This window comes from Argiope bruennichi, chromosome 1 (assembly GCF_947563725.1).
Source record: "Argiope bruennichi chromosome 1, qqArgBrue1.1, whole genome shotgun sequence".
Lineage (NCBI taxonomy): Eukaryota > Metazoa > Arthropoda > Arachnida > Araneae > Araneidae > Argiope > Argiope bruennichi.
The window spans coordinates 52,121,072-52,137,755 of NC_079151.1; the positions used below are offsets into that span (position 1 = coordinate 52,121,072).

At 29.1% G+C, this 16,684-nt stretch overlaps 1 protein-coding gene across 1 annotated transcript in view; it reads left to right on the forward strand.

Annotated features, from left to right (window-relative positions):
• The first annotated feature begins 16,054 nt into the window (after positions 1-16,054).
• LOC129962103 (myotubularin-related protein 13-like) overlaps positions 16,055-16,684 on the forward strand; it is a 57,073-nt gene continuing 56,443 nt past the window's right edge. Inside the window, exon 1 of the mRNA XM_056075832.1 lies at positions 16,055-16,271. Coding sequence (XP_055931807.1) covers positions 16,217-16,271 — 55 coding nt within the window. The 5' untranslated portion in view covers positions 16,055-16,216. The remainder of the gene's footprint in view (positions 16,272-16,684) is intronic.

Sequence of the window (16,684 nt, forward strand, 5' to 3'; positions counted from 1 at the left end):
AACAAATCTATGTTTAGTTTATATCTCCTTGTTTTAACACATATTTCAGCACGTGAATCGCCTGCGATTCATACACATTATCTAATTAGATATTTTCCATTCTATTGCAATTAAAAGAGCACAAATAAGTAGATATCTTTTCAGACAGTGAGTGGTCCGAATCACAAGCATCAATCGTGGCAGAAAACATGTTAAGAAATGGACAGTATCAACTATAAATTTGTGAAAACCATATTGAAATAGGTCTGATGGTTAAATGAGCGATATATTTTTTAAGGATTTATCAAAAACGTATATTTGTTACATTTGTAATGTTAAAACGTCTTTTTATTTTCATAAAAGAATGGAAACGACTGTTTAACATCTTTCATTTATTAGGTAGTCTAGAATAAACAAAGTAGACCTACTTATACCTTTGTATCCTGCATCTATGCACCAGCGACTTTTGATCGTATTTCTTACATCATTATTTAGGCTCTGGTGCAAAATAATCTAGGAAAAAGGAAAATACGTTTAAAATTAACTTAGATGCTTTTAATATTAATTTAAATAATTTAATCTTGCCTTAAACTACCATCTGTTGACAACCATCGAAATTATACTTCTCATTTTCCTGACGTATTCATCGTCTGGAAAAGCTGTCCTAGTATGAAGATTTGAGCGCTTAATTAAAGCGATACTTTCAAGTATTATCAGGATATAAATTGTTTGCTTGATTTTTATTTTCTGACAATTTAAATCTAATTTCTAAACTGAATGCATTTTTGGTGAATTCTTACTGCCATGAACTTATTTTATAATTTTTAATTAAAGCATTTAACATTGAAATATCTACTTTTAATTAAAGTGAGAAAGCTTTGCATTATGCTATTATTTGTAGAAATATTTTATAATTGGAAATAATAATATTTCTCCTCTACGGATAAATGACTATAGTTACTGAATTTCATACGTCCTACAAGTCACCAATTAAGCACACGGCTGGCCATGGCATGTTTATCTATAATTTTATCTTCTCACTATTCTAAAGAAAGTGATATGAACATAGTCTTATATTTAATAATTGACTGATTCGAAAATTTTCTCCAGATTTCTAGATAAATCTCAATATCTTCAGTAATCTCGTTGAAAACAAAAGAATAGCCTATTCTTAAGAATTTAATCTATAGCTTTTTCATTTTTGAGTCGATGTTTCTCTTTTTTCTTCCTTTGTGTATTTGAAATTCTCAAAATTGCTTAATGAAACGCTCTTAGATTTTTTTGTGTTTGAATACAGCAGCTTTATAGTAGATGTTAGTGATTAGAAATCTGACAGTTTAAAATCTTAAAATATGATTAGCAAAATTGCAGAGATATCAAATAGTTGCCTTCTTAACATAAGCTATTGATATTTAACTTTAAATTTTTTTGAATTTTGTTAATAATATAAAGCAGATAATAGAAATAATTTTTTAAATTATAATTCGGAATAACATATTTAATCAACAGCTCTAAATGCTTAGCATTATAAGTAATTCGAGCTTTCAATTTAATTGTTCATATTATAATCTTTGCTCAAAAGTGGCAATAGTTCAATCGTTGTTCAATAGGGCAGCTATAGATGTTTCAAAGCAAAAATTAAAAAATCAGCAATTAATAAAAGTTTTCAACTGTTTAAACAAGATCTTTAATCTAAATTTACAAAAATATTTTAAAGATATTATATTTGATGTCCATATTTTAATACATTTTTTTAACATTTCATTTATTATGCAAAAAACAAATTAATTCCATTAAAGATTAATTGAGAAAAATTAACTTTAAAAGGCGAAGGAATCGCATTAAATAAATAAGTCTGACCGAAGGAACAGAAGTTCCATTCAATCAACATATGAATTATTGATTAAATTCTTTGAAGGGAGAAAAAAAGAAAAACGTCTGTCAAATCAAGGCCATTTTTTTTAACAAAATCAAATATGAAATATTTTTTTCATATTTGCTGCTGACGCTTTCTGACTCGAATTTCACATCAGAATTGCGTTTCTAATTATATTCTGTGTTGATAATCGCGATTTCTTCTTATGGCACAGTTAGTCAACATATTCGTTCTTGTGACATAAAATCCCAAATCAAACTAGGAATTTTTCGCTCTGGTAAGCAGCTTCTTGTCCTAAATTTATTATTCTTATTTTCAAAAATAAAGTTCACGGACAATTTTTTATCGTTTATTCAATTTAAAATAGTTTGATAAATATAGCAGTCCATTTCCTTTGAAAAAATAAATCAGAGGATTAAAGCTAAAGATTTAAAGGATTGGTTTTATATTTTGTTCCCTGCCATATGAAATATCTGCCCCATATATATTGTATCTAATAGTAGGTAAGAACGAAAAGTATTGGCAGTTCTGACATTGTTAAAACATCATTATGAGAATCACATGAGTGCATTTATTTTATAGACTATATATTTATGTGGTGTAAAATTCTCTTTTGAATGTTAATATTTTCAGAATTTTCGCGGAAAACACCGAAATTCCACTCTGAGGTGCACATTTTTATCCTCCAAAGTACATTTATGTTAAATTTGTTAGCTCTAGATCAAATTATTTGTCTTGTAGAGCTCTGACAAACAGATACGCAGAGATTTTCCTTTATTATAAGTAGAAGTTTAAACCAGCTGGGGTGGTCTCCCTAAAACTTTCTCGCATACTCTTTCATGAAAGTGTCATCCCTTAGAACGTCTTACATGGCACTGACGCACTATAGTTACAAAATATTAACTTTTGGCTTGTATTTAATATTTTTATTGAATATGTTCTGTGATCCTTGGTGAATTTATTTTGCGATTAATAGTATTCAAAAAATGAATTTGTTTTTTGGACGTGTTTTTTTTCCAACCAATTGAAACCAAAATTTGACACAAAACTGAACTTGTAGTCACAAAATCCAGTACCAAATTTCATATATTCAAGTCACTGCGTTTTGGAGTTATGGCATTAACATTTTTCTGAAAGAACTGACCGACAGACAGTTAATTCCTTATTGGATTTGTCACAACATTTGATAGGTGTTTTCACCATAGATGTTAAATCTGTGTACCGAATTTTATCTGTCTAGCTCTCTTAGTTCGTTTTGTAAGTACTGTGTTAATTTATATTCGAACAAGCGGACAGACGCACTTTCTCTGAACAGATTTTACTGAAAATTTGACAGAAATAGAAAAATTTGGTGTAAAGGCCGTATTTCAAATTTCAACTTGCTAACTCAAAGCGTTTTTGAGTTACCTTTGACACAGACAGGCAGATGGACATTTTCCAAAAATGTGTTTTTCGAACTCAGGAAGGGCTAAAACATGGAAATTTGTCAAAACCTCGAGCTCAAATTTTTTGACGATTACTATACTTTTTTTATACTTCGTATATGAGAAAGTGAAAAGAAAATATTGGCAGTTCTGACATGCTAAAATCTCATAATAATATGAGAAATTTTTGTGCTGAGGCATTTAGTTCGTCTAATGATCCGGTACTTTGACACGGAAAAAATACATAACAGTTATATATATATGTGGTGTAAAATTCAGTTTTGTGTGGTTATATTTTTCAGAAATGAAATGATCACGGAAAACGTCGAAATCTCACTCCGAGGTGCGCATTTTTACCCTCTAAAGCATATTTATGCTAAATTTGTTATATCAAATGATCCGTCTTGTAGAGCTCTGACAAATACAAACAGAAAGACATTTTCCTTTATTATAAGTAGAAGTTTAGAAAAAGAGTTTAATTCCTGTTGATTTTGAGAATTCAGAAAAAGCTATTACTTTTCATCTAAGCGAATTTGGAAGCTAAACTTTTGACCCATTTGCTAACAATTTTGATTAATATTGGAGAAGCTAAAGCTTTTTCTTTTTTCTTTTTTTTTGCATATATTTCATACAATCGTATATTGAGCAAATTTTTTAAAATTCATGATGCCATTTTAGCATGTTTACAAGGTTGCTTGTAAAAGTATAGATTGTCATAGATCAATCCCTTGACGGCTGTGATTTTAAATTTAATTTGTATCTGTACATAAGATGCTAAATCTATGTACCAAATTTTATTCATCTAGCTTTTTTCGTATTGTAGTTATCGTATTAATATATATTCGAAAAGCTGGATAGACATACTTTATCTGAATGAATTTCTTTTAAAATATGGTAGAAACCTACAAATTTGGTATAAAGACCGCGTATTAAATTTCCTTCACCTATTTCTATCTATCTACAAAATTCCAAAAATGTATTTTTCGGATTCAAGGAAGTCTGAAATATGGAAATTCATCAAAATTTGGTTTCAATTTTTTGATGATTAAACTACTTTTTTGTGTGCATTTCCTACACAAGAAAGTTACAAAAAAATTATATTCCTCTTATTAATGAATAAACATATATTTTCAGTCATAGTTTATATAACATAGCCAAATATAAGAACTTAATTTCTCTTATATTCTGTTCTGTTTCTCCTTCCTCCATAATATTGACAAAATTCACCCCATTATGAAATGAAGAAACTTCGCAGTAAATTTGTATCCAAAATTATGATTAAAATCTAATATTTGAAGAAGCTCTTTAAGTTCTATAAGAAACGAGGCGATATCAATGAATAACGCAAACAATTTTGAATACAATATTAAATAATGCAATGAAAAACGTTATGAAACGAAAATGAAAGTGTTTTCAATTTATTATTTTTCGGTATAACTACCATTCATGTTAAGGCATTTATTCCTCATCATTTTCAAAATCCTGGTCTCATAGAGAGCCGTCGATCCGTTCGAGGTCGTTGTCAAACTTCAAACAACAGAGAAACCTCTTCAAGGATCCAAACAGATGGAAATCTGAGTGTGCTATGTCTGGGGTGTTTGTTGGGTTGTTCAAAACTTCCCAACCGAATTCTTGCAGTTTTCCTCCCGATCGTGAAAAATTTTATACTAATGTGCTTCTTTAAATTAAAGTTATATTTAAAGGAAAAAATGCTAAAACGTGGTGGAGAAATTTATAAGAATTAGTTCAACTTTTTTTGATTCGCTAAGTAGCAGTCAATAAAAATTAAAAACCATGGTTTCTCTGAAATTTTCTTGCATACTTTCCTATAAAGGAATTACACTCCCTCCGTACTTCGCATAAAATGTTTAACCTTTGAGAGGTCTGTGAACCACACGAACTTTCAGATTTTTATTTTCAGAGTACTGCGCATAAGAATTTGGGGCTTTGTCATATAATGAAGAAAATTGAATATATATTTTGGACCTTTTTTCCAGCCGATCGAAATAAAATTTTATATAAAACTACAATTTTAGTAACAAGATCATATGCTAAATTTCATTTATTTAAATCTTTGCCTTTCATTGCTTGCAGAAATTCATGCAAATCCTCGGCGGATTTGGCTCCAAATTTCGCACGTATCTACACTTTAAATGTTAAGTCTGTGCACCAAATTTTATCTGTCTAGCTTATTACATTTTGTAGTTACCATGTTTACTTGTATTCGGACATCCAGACTGATTTCCTGAGAATGGATTTCTTTAAAAATTCGATAGAAATCTTCAAAGACCATATATCAAGTTTCTTCATTTAGATGAAATCGTTTTTAAGTTATGATATCCATAAACTGATAGATATAATTCCAAAATTGTGTGGGGGGGGAGGGGAGGGGATTAACGGTAATCTAGAATGTGGAGATAGCCAAAATATTGAATTTATTTATGATTAAGACTCTCCTTTTTTCGTTCTTTTTATGATTCTTCTTTCTTCATATACAAGGAAATAAAAACAAATTTAATCAAATGAAATTTAACGACCCTTTTGAGGAAATATTCATAATTAGTTAATCACTGAAAGAATACTGTCACTCTCAAAATATGACGCATATTCAATGTTCTATGTCATTGTAAGAGATATCCTGCGGAAAATTTATAACGATTCAAAACTTTACTCCCTTTAATAAGAAACTTTCATATTTGTGTCTATTTTTTAGGCGTGCCAATAGTGCTAAAGTATTGTCACTTTATTTATGTTTATAAAATGTGATAATTAATCCCTTACTATCTACATATTTAAAATAATTAGGAAAAACCAAAGAACCATTTCTCCCCACCCCCACCCCAGCAGCAATCAATCATTCGATTTTTACAATTTTTATTGTACATGAAAGTTTATGACTCTTACATATATCATTGATAGTCATCTGTGTTCCATATCAGTTTCGGCAGAAATCTCAAAACCACTGTTTCATGTACATTATCTATGGAAGGAAACCATGACAGAATCCTCCTGCCCCAAACATTACATCAATTTCATTTTTATTTCGTATGAAGCTCATGATCCTTAGATACGTCATCAATAGTCACTTCAACTGCTTCACTCACCATTCTCAAGAGATATCGTATTATAAAACCCTGACATAATCCCCAGCTTCGACAAATGGACCAATTTCGCCACTTTTCATACATAACTGAACCAATCAGAATGCTCATGTTTAGTACACAAATATTATTTGAAATAATACTTTCTTTTAGGGTAATAAGAGGCAGTTAATCGAAGTTGTTTGATAAAAACTAAATTAATGCTGTTTATAGAGTGGACGAATTGCTGTTCACGAAAGGTAATATTTAATTTTTAAAATGTTTCTATTATTTATTTTCATATTTTGCAATGCTGATTCAAATCAATGAAGCACTAAAAATTCGTCTAATAATAAAATCCATTTCTGTTTTTTTATTCAAACTAAACGAGTACTTTGAAATGAAATTCACATCTGAATTTTCCCGTTTCCTTTTTGAATAAAATAAATCATTACATTGCGTCTCCATATTTTATTTGTCTTTATTTGATATTATAGCAAATTATAAAATGTTTGACCTTTTTTTTATAGAGTACATTTTATTCTAAAAATAAGATGCAGCGCATTTTTATTTTCTCATGTATGAAGATACACAACGAAAAACATTGAAAATATCAAAGGAAAAAATCGGTCAATTGCTACCCATTTTTGGCTTCCCTAAATGAAAAAAGAAAGAACTGTCCGCATATTTGTGAACGCAATAGCTGAAAATGTAAACAGCTAGACGGATGAAATTTAGTATCTGGTCTTGACACCATACTTTATAGATTTTATACTCATCGATTTGCATCAAATTTTGAATGAAACCATTGTAGAGTTCCGATTCCTGGATTTTTCCATTTTTCAAGAAACTGTGCTACGATCTCATGTCAGTTGAAATCAGTCAATCAAGAGATTGTTGAAGAGGAACTGCAAAAAAACGAGCAACTGAATATTTATTACACGTAGGCAATCAGATAAAAATGATGTAGAGTTATGTGTATCATTTGGTTGTTGTTTTTGTCTGTGCTGTGCCGTTAAAATTTTCAACGTCCTTACTAAATTTATTCGAAGTAAAAACCTGCGCATTTGTTTGGAAATAAATATTTCAAAAATACTATAACATGAATGTTTTACCTAGTTTTTAACAAATTTGTTTATATGTCCATTTGCAAGGACGGGTAAGAAATTGGAAGAATTTTGGCTCATGGCATTTACACCGATATCGCCGATCTGTATCTATTTTCCGATAAAATCCATAAAAGAATGGACTGTCTCTTTATTTATTTGTCTGTGTTTATTGAACATGATTGCTCAAAAACAGTATAAACAAAATAGATGACATTTGATATGTTATTTTGACAAAATTGCAAATATATAATAGGTATTAGATGCAATCGATATATATGAAATTAAACTCAAAATACGCATTCAGATCTCTTCTCTATAATACAAAATTAAATATTGTACAATCCACATTAGATAAGCACGCCAAAAATTTAAAGAGAGAACACTTCACTCGGCTTAGATTTTATTTAGAATTAAATGTAAATAAAAGCATAATGATTTTATTCAACTGTTCTTCTACCTCATGACCCAAAGAATTTCATATACATATTACATTGCGCATAATTTACTAATTAAAATTACAGTTATTCGTTATAGCCAGGTTTTGAGAGAGAAGGAAAATCTTTCTACAAAATGCAATGAAACAAATGGGTTTCTATAAATAATATACCCTCCGTAAGTGTTATGCGGCTTTGATATCGATTTTCGAGAGCTGGCAATTAAACCGTCTGAGACCCAGTTTCGGATTTGGACAATATAAGGCTAAAGGCGCTAACTTATTTTGAAGGTAAATAAGTCTACTAGGAATACTCTATTGATGATAAAAACGAAACGATTTTTTTTCTTTCTGATTTTAATTTTAAATCTAAGTTATTTGCTATTTAATTTGAAACCGATTCTTCTTTAAGAGAATTGGTTTCAAATGAAATAGCAAATATCCAGTTAAATATCTAAGTTTATTTTCCCTTTGCAGTTTTTCATAAAGAATATATTTTATTGCTGACAAAGTATATACACTCTTTTTTCATAGCATATACCATATACATTAAAAGTGTATTATATCTTTGCTTACTTTTATTTGCATTATTTTATTCAAAAAAGAACAATTTTCTTTCCTTTCTTTTTTTTTTTTTTTTAATTTCTTGAATACTATGCAAATAAAAAAAAAAAAAAAATGTAGATTTTACAAAGAAAAACATTGCAATGTTAAAAAAAATTTGACCATGCAAAATAAGATTTTTTATTAATTAACTAAGAAAATAATAAGAAAATATTTATTAATTAAGAAAATAAGACTCGAGATTTTGAAGAATCTACAAGCATAAGAGTCCGAAAAACGTATTTTTAGAATTATGTCTATCTATCTGTCTATAAATATGATAACTGAATCACACTTTGATCTAGACGAATGAAATTTGATATGTAGTCTTTACACCAGATTTACAGATTTTTATCACATTTTGAATGAAATCTATTTTCAGGAAGTTATCTGCCTGGCTGTTCAAATACGAATGACTATTATTTCTACAAAACACAAAAAGCCAGATAGTTAAAATTTTGTTCACAGTTTTAGCATCTGAAATAGAGATATAAAATTTTAAACCAAATGCATCAAAGGCTAAAACGTCTGTCCGTTATCACATTTGAATGCATGTAAAAAGCAACGACTTTGATTTTTGAAATTTAACATCTGATCGTGTTTTTAAAATTGTAGCTCAATTTCAAATTTGGTCTCAATCAGTAAAAAAAAGAAAAAAAAAGTTTAAAATTCATACTCTGTACTTAAAAGCACAGAAAAGTGCGGACTTCTAGAAACAAAAATCTCAGTTTCACAGTCTTGTCCAAGGTTCACAATTTTTGAGCCGGAAGTGCAGGGAGGATACAACACCTTTATAAAGAAATATGCAAGAAAGTTTAGAGAAGACCACTTCCTCTTTTTTTATAATATAAAAGAATAGTATGCAAGTATTTAAATTTTGTCTTAAATGAAAAAAAAAAAAAAATGGAATCGAGCTCCTTAACCACCAACTTACTTATGAATTTTAATACAAACAGAGGGCATTTAACATTTCTTATAAATCTCAAATCGAAATAAATAGTAGCAACTTTTTTTTTGTTTAGAAGTCTGAATGGTTCAATGCATGAAATGACAAAAAACATAATAAAATACCCCTGACTCCGAATTTTTTTTTTAAATAACGTAGTGAAATAGTTTAAAATAATTCTTGGAAAAAAAAATATCTATTTGTGGTACAAAGTAAATCAGTAAAATAGTTTCTACCATTCCTTTTTATATCTTATAGTATGGTAACGTGGATTATTCCAAAGAAACAGGCCGATTTTTAAACCGAATTGGATTATTTCTTTTTTGATACATAGGGACGATCACTACATTACACAACTTTACAAAGACTAACATTTAAACATGAAACATTTTAAATTTTAATAAACTATTCCTTCCGGTGTTCCTTTTTCACGCACACCACGTCATTCCGCTTCACGCTTCTCTCTCCACGTTGCCACTCGGCACCAACTAAATTTAATTTCTGTCGCCATCTCACCAAAGTGTCTAGTCCTTCAGTACTTTACAATCTCTACGGCGGTTTAACGCATAGAAGCTAGAAGTGCCTGCCTCATGTTTAGAAAAACTTTGGGAAGCCCAAGAGTCTCGGATCTATTCGACATACTCATTAGTACTAAATCGATGATTAATTAATGGCATCTGTTGGAGAAGGAGCATCCGAAAAATTTTAAGAATTTGGCCTAAGACTTCCAAAATCCGATTAGTGCCTTCTAATAAGTTCTGTTTTTAAAAAATGAACCGTAAAATAAAACAAAGGGAGAAAATTTCATATCAAATATATATATATATATATATATATATATATATATATATATATATATATATATATATATATATATATATTCCAAAATTCAGTTTTTTTTTTACATATTTTCAGTAACAGAAAGAAAAATTGAATTAACATTCTTGAATAGAAATAAAAGAAAGAATACAAAACGCTAAAATCAAAAACTTACTTTAGAAGGCAATATAAAGTACTAAGCAGTATTAAAATACTATTTTTGAAGTGGTAATAAAAGAAATAGCGACAGTATATGATAGCAAAAGAGAAATCGAGCAAAATATAGTATATACAGAAACAGATAATGAAAGACATCAAAGCAAATAAAATATAAGTCAATCTAAGTGCGGATCGCTAACAATTTTTGGCGAATTTCACCTTTCTCCACTTGCATTACTAATTAGTATGGTAAAGGTGTACAGGTGGGAAATGCTGATTGCAGATCATATACAACTAATTTACATACATCAATTGGAATTGGATATGTTTTCCTTTTTCATATATTGATTGAACTTCGTTATTTATTTAATAATCTTTTTAAAATGATTCTTCTCATAATGATTATTTGTAAAAGAAATAACTTATAAAAACCTATTTTCTGTTATCATGAATTGAAATCTCCATCATATAAGCTCAACTTGCATAATAGTGTTACATGCAACTTATATAATTGATCGTAACAATTCCAAAAAAATATTTTAATAATAACAAATACAAATGAAAAGAATATTCGATAGTGTTTAAATAAATAATATTATTTGAGCCAAATGTTAACGAACTTTCGCATTTTGATCACTTTAAATTAGATAAATAATTCTATGACGGAATTATTTTACTGTTAACCCAAACTTGCTACTTTTATAAACATACAAGTGGTAAGCATATAAAAAATGTCTGAAATTAAATATATTAAGTTTTAAGCTATAAATATCCCTATAAAGATACACAATTTTTTTTTTTTTTTTTACTTTCTTGTATATAAAGTATAGAAAAAAGATTGCAACCGCCCGAAAATTCAAACACGAAATTTTGACGCTTTAGACCTCTTTAATTTCGAAAAAAAAAATCATTTTTTTAAATATTATGTTTGTCTGTCTGTGACAAAAATAACTTAAAAGCGTTTTAGGCCATCCGGAAGAAATTCGGTGTTTGGTCTTTACACCAAATTTGCATATTTCTATCAAATTTTGATCAAAATCCATTCGGTGGAAGTATGTCTGTCCAGCTGTATGATTATAAGTTAATACGATAACTATAAAATGAAGAGGGCAAGGTGGATTCTTTATTATTTACAGGCACCTATTAAAGAGATCACAATATAAAGATTTAATATATTGTTACGGATTATGATAGGTATATATGATTTATGATAGGCATTAACTACATATTTATTAAAGAAAGAATAAAATGAGTAGAAACTTTTAAGTGAGCATTATATTACTCTTGGAATGAAGCTATGATATTGCAAATTCAACGTTAACTTAGTAGCATGATGTACGGTGAATAGATCTGCTGCCCTTCAGGCAAGAGATATCCGACTTATAATGCTTTTGCTAGAAACAAACATTTCGGAGGCCTGGATAAAATGTAACGACTTGCATGCATCAATTCTCGTTAAAGGTCATTGAAAGACGTTGGAGAAAGGACTAATTGCCTTTTGGTTTCTTGAGATTATAAGACACTGCAAGATTAAAATCCAGGAATGTACCTGGTAAAATCTTTCATCTATTATTTGATTCTTAAAATATCTTTAAATGTGGCTTGGTGGGGTATGGGGTTACCACCCATTAAGAAGAAATATCTCATTCGATGTGTTAAAATTTCTTTGCGGAGAAAAAGATCAGTCTAGCTTTTCAGACAAATTAAACTTTCTCTACAAATAACGATAGATTGGTAGTATTTGGTACATCTTTCTCTCTTTATTAGAACTCAGCAAGTATCTACTTCTTCTCTAAGATTTGACAAGAGACTAAGATTTGACATGGCACTATAAAGAGTACATGCTTTAATTGTTGTTTTGTTTCAGTTGATGCTTTCTCTTGTGAAACTCAGCACTTCTCTGATATCCTATTAAGAGGAATGCACATAATCGGTTTTGAAAACAGATTTTGAATATGAAGGCCTCAACTCACCTACAAATATGCAGCCGGGTTAATAACTGCAGATATTCTCATGACTTTTGCGGTAAATTCGCGGCTGTATATAGAAGCGAATTCCCTTCCTTCTCTTTTTGAGCGGTGCAACCAAAAAGAGATCTTCAAAAGATGAGATAAGTTTTAATTCACCTGAGGCATATGTTCTTGGAATATAATTTCCAAATTGAGCTTTACATAAATTAATTAATTCTTTCAAAATTAATTCTTGGAACGATAACTTGAGAATCATTTAGTCGTCTGGTAACAATTATCTTGTGATAAAATGATTTCTATCCATCCAATTGATCATTGTCTTAAAGAGTTGAGTAAAGGGCTTCTTTTTGCTAGCTTGTGTAAGGGTTTGGTTATTTCTAAAAAAATCACGCTCTTTTTATTAAAATAAGTATTATATACTTACAATTATAATTAGTATAATATAGAAAATGTAAAATTTGATATAAAAGTTTTTAATTTACTTAAAAATTTATGACACAGTTCTTCAATTTCATAAAAAAAGAATGAAAATTTTTCTTTTAATTGTTCTTCAATGCTAAAATTTCACTAATGTATTTAATAATGATTTAAAATTTAAGAAAATTTAATATTTACTCTCTAAAAATTAATTTTTTATGCTACTGATCATGAATTCTTGAATCAATATACTACCTTCAAGATCAGCTGCAATTTCATGCTTATTTGATATGGCCAAACCAATGAATTTTTAATGAACTATATTCAATTGAATTTTGGTTTTGTCTTATCAATTTTAACCAATTCCTTTCTAAAATGCTTATTAAAACTGACAAAGTTGCAAATATTCTCAAAACCCTAAATATATGTGGAACGTGATATTCTAGTTTATATTAGCATATATGCTAATTACAACATATATATATATGTTATGCAACATCAGCTGGTGAAATGTTTCCAAAAATTCTTCTATTACTTGTGATTCATTTCTTAAATCTGTGTCATCATTATCTTAAGAACAATTGAGCTTAAGATATCTTTCTGACATTAAATGTTTTTTTCTAACGTTAAACATTCTTCAGAGTGTATATGTTTAGTAATCAAGATACATTGATAAGAAAACCAAAATTTTGGTTCAAATCTGGGAATTATAGAAAAAAATTAAGAGTGCGATTTGAACTACTAGTCTAAAGTATCAAAGCGTGTGTTAAGCCTGATTCGTCTCTAAATTATTAAAAAAAATTTGTTGCAATAACGTGGGTACAAAAAATACATTTAATATCGTTGTAAAGCATATATGTATAAATGCAATTATTAAAATAATCAAAATATTGCTATCAAATAAAAAATTATTAAAATTAGAGAAAAAAATAGTTAGGAAAGGAAATTTGTATCACTAAAGAGTCATTAATTTGTAACACTTTTTTTTCATTTGAAAACAGCGTAAAAATGATTTTTCTTTGGAAATAATATGCTTAGAAGTTATTGAGAGAAAGCATTTAAATTTTGATTAATTTCTAATGAATAATGCAATTAAATTTTGAAAAACATTCTTCGTGAATATTTAGACATTGAAATTAATTACTTTCAATTTTTGTAGCTCTAAGTTCAACAGTTTGCCGCTTTTGTTGCTTGGATCCTTTTTTCAGCAAGCGCGATGCAATTTACAGATAATATACATACTTATAACACTATAACGTTAGAGAGGAAGCTGTTGGGACTTCACTCCCCTCTTCAACAGAGATCCCACAAATGTAGAAGAGGAAGAAACCTCTTCTTATAGTTATGCTGACTTTCATTCATTGTTCATTTATCTTTTATTGAATTTCAAAAGTATGCTCAGATAATACATTAATTTAAGTGTTCGCAATTTTTTTCAAAATGAGCATTGATATATTTTTGCATGATTTTATACATTTACAATGTTGTATTTTTCTAACAACACTTGTATACATATGCAGTTATACTGCATTTACATATAGCTCAAATCATCACAATTTCAAAATATTAACCATTTGTGAAGTGTAATTAACCAAGTTTATTTCATTATGTTCACTTCGTTATTAGAATTTTTAGGAAAACAGAACGATTCAATAATATTGTGTAGAAATTTGAATATGAATGTTGAGAATTTAGAAATCAATAAACAAGTAGAAACAAATACATTTGCAAAAAGATAATAAAATGAGAAATATTAACCTAAAATAAATCATTAAAATGACTTGAAATATGAAATTAAAGGGAAATTTATTTTTTTAAAAAGGCACCCACCTCATAATGTGCACTGCCGGGGGTCGTAAAATACATACAAATCTGCCACTGATGCTGTACAAAATGTACACACATGTTTCTCATGTGGTAGCAAAATAGTTTATAGTATAATGATACATATTTTTCATTCTAGAGTTTATTTCTTCCATTATTATGCTTAGCTGATTCATTTATTTACTATTTATAGGTAAAAAAAGAGGGAATAAACTTTTGAGGGACGACTGGATTATGTTTGTAATAGTTACTGCGTAAATTCACCTTCGGTTTATTATTACGATGGTTGATTAAAAGATAGGTTTTATATATTGTGTATTGTCAAGCGCCGCTAAATCTTTACACTATATTGGTTTGCATTTTAATAATTATCAAGTTCCACATTCTGTTTCTGTGTTCCTCAAATACGATACCAGCGTCTGTAAAATGAACTAAACTTGGAGCAAGGAGCAAATTAACTTCATGCTTCTATTGAAGGGTCATTGCCCTGCCGTTTCATTCTACTTTGCAGAAATATATTTGAATTTATAATCCATAGTTTCAAAACTGATTTAGTGATTAAATATTTAAAAAATGCTTGCTTAAAATTACTAGTGGTCTTTCCTCCTTTTTGTATATAAATTCCTCCCCTTCTTCTTCTTTTTTTTTTTTTTTTATCCAAGTCAAACCATTGCTTGTACTTTGTTAAGCGATACATAAAAAATCTCAGAGATTTTCCAAGCTTATTACAATTTTGTATCTCATTGAGAAATTTTTTGATCATTCATATATCTGAGAACATTTCTCATATCGGCACTTCTATTCTAATATTGTTAACGTGCCACATTTGCTTTACAATTTATTTCATTCCAGGTAGTTAAAGATGCAAAATAAACAGTTCCTTAAAAAAGAATAAAATTTAAAACATCATTTTGTTGCATTAAGATTTTAATCGAAATTCACAGGGAAAGCAAAAAGCCTAAAGCTTTTTTTCTAAAGCCATGCATCAAATTTAAGAAAGCAAGTTCTTTTCCTTTTTATCTGTACTGCATATAAAAAAAATGATGGCGCAGTCATTTGGGAGTTCAAAAAAAAAAAAAAATTGATACAGGAGCAAAAATTTATTTCAGTGCTTCGTCAGCCGTGTTCTATTTTAGCACTGACTAAAAAAATGAATGAGCTGCGTATTTTGATCCCTCTTTTCTCTCTCTCTCTCTCTCTCAAATGTTAGTAATTTTCTTCACATGTTTGTAGCAAGATGGCGTTAGAAACCTGTATGCTATCCTTAATTTTTATTGGTTGAAAGAGAATTGCGTCACCTTTAGATTGGTTCCATCCAGTCTAAACTAACAAATTTGACGTCACTTCCTGTTCAAAACAAGATTCCTGACGTCATCATCAGTTTGAAAACAGCTTCGAAGTCATCATTTAGAATAACCGCGGTTCCATGGATCGAGATTAGCCGTGGTTCTGCTTTCTGAGAAGTCTGCTTCCGAAGCATGGGAGTTGGATGTCAAATGAAGTGGTAATTCTTTAAAAAATGGAGGTTTCACGATGATTATGTTGGGAGTTACATATTTGTGTATTGCGTGGGAAGAATGTCACGCCTAGCTGACTATTTTGTTGTAGTCGGCTTCGACCACGATAAAGAACGTAAGTTAATTTTAAAATCCGCTATATATTTAAATTATCCTTGCATGCTTCAATTTGTTTATTAATGTAAATAATGAGTCATACTCCAGTATGATTCCTGAGTGTTTTGTAAACAATGAGAGAGTTGTAAGTGTTTGAATTTCTTTCTTTTTTGCAAATTTAATACTATTTTCTGTAATGTCAGTTGCATTCAATTAGAATTTAAAAATTCCACAAGTTTTGTCACTTGTTGCAAAGGGTGTGAAACTTCATTAAGATTAATGATTCAAGGATCACCCCGCTAGATCTCGTATTTTTAATTAAAAAAATTAAACTTTTATATGATTTTATCTAAAACTGGATGACCAATTTTAATTTCAAAATTTATGATCAAAAATTGACCCATGGTCGATAATAAATTGCAGATCTATGTA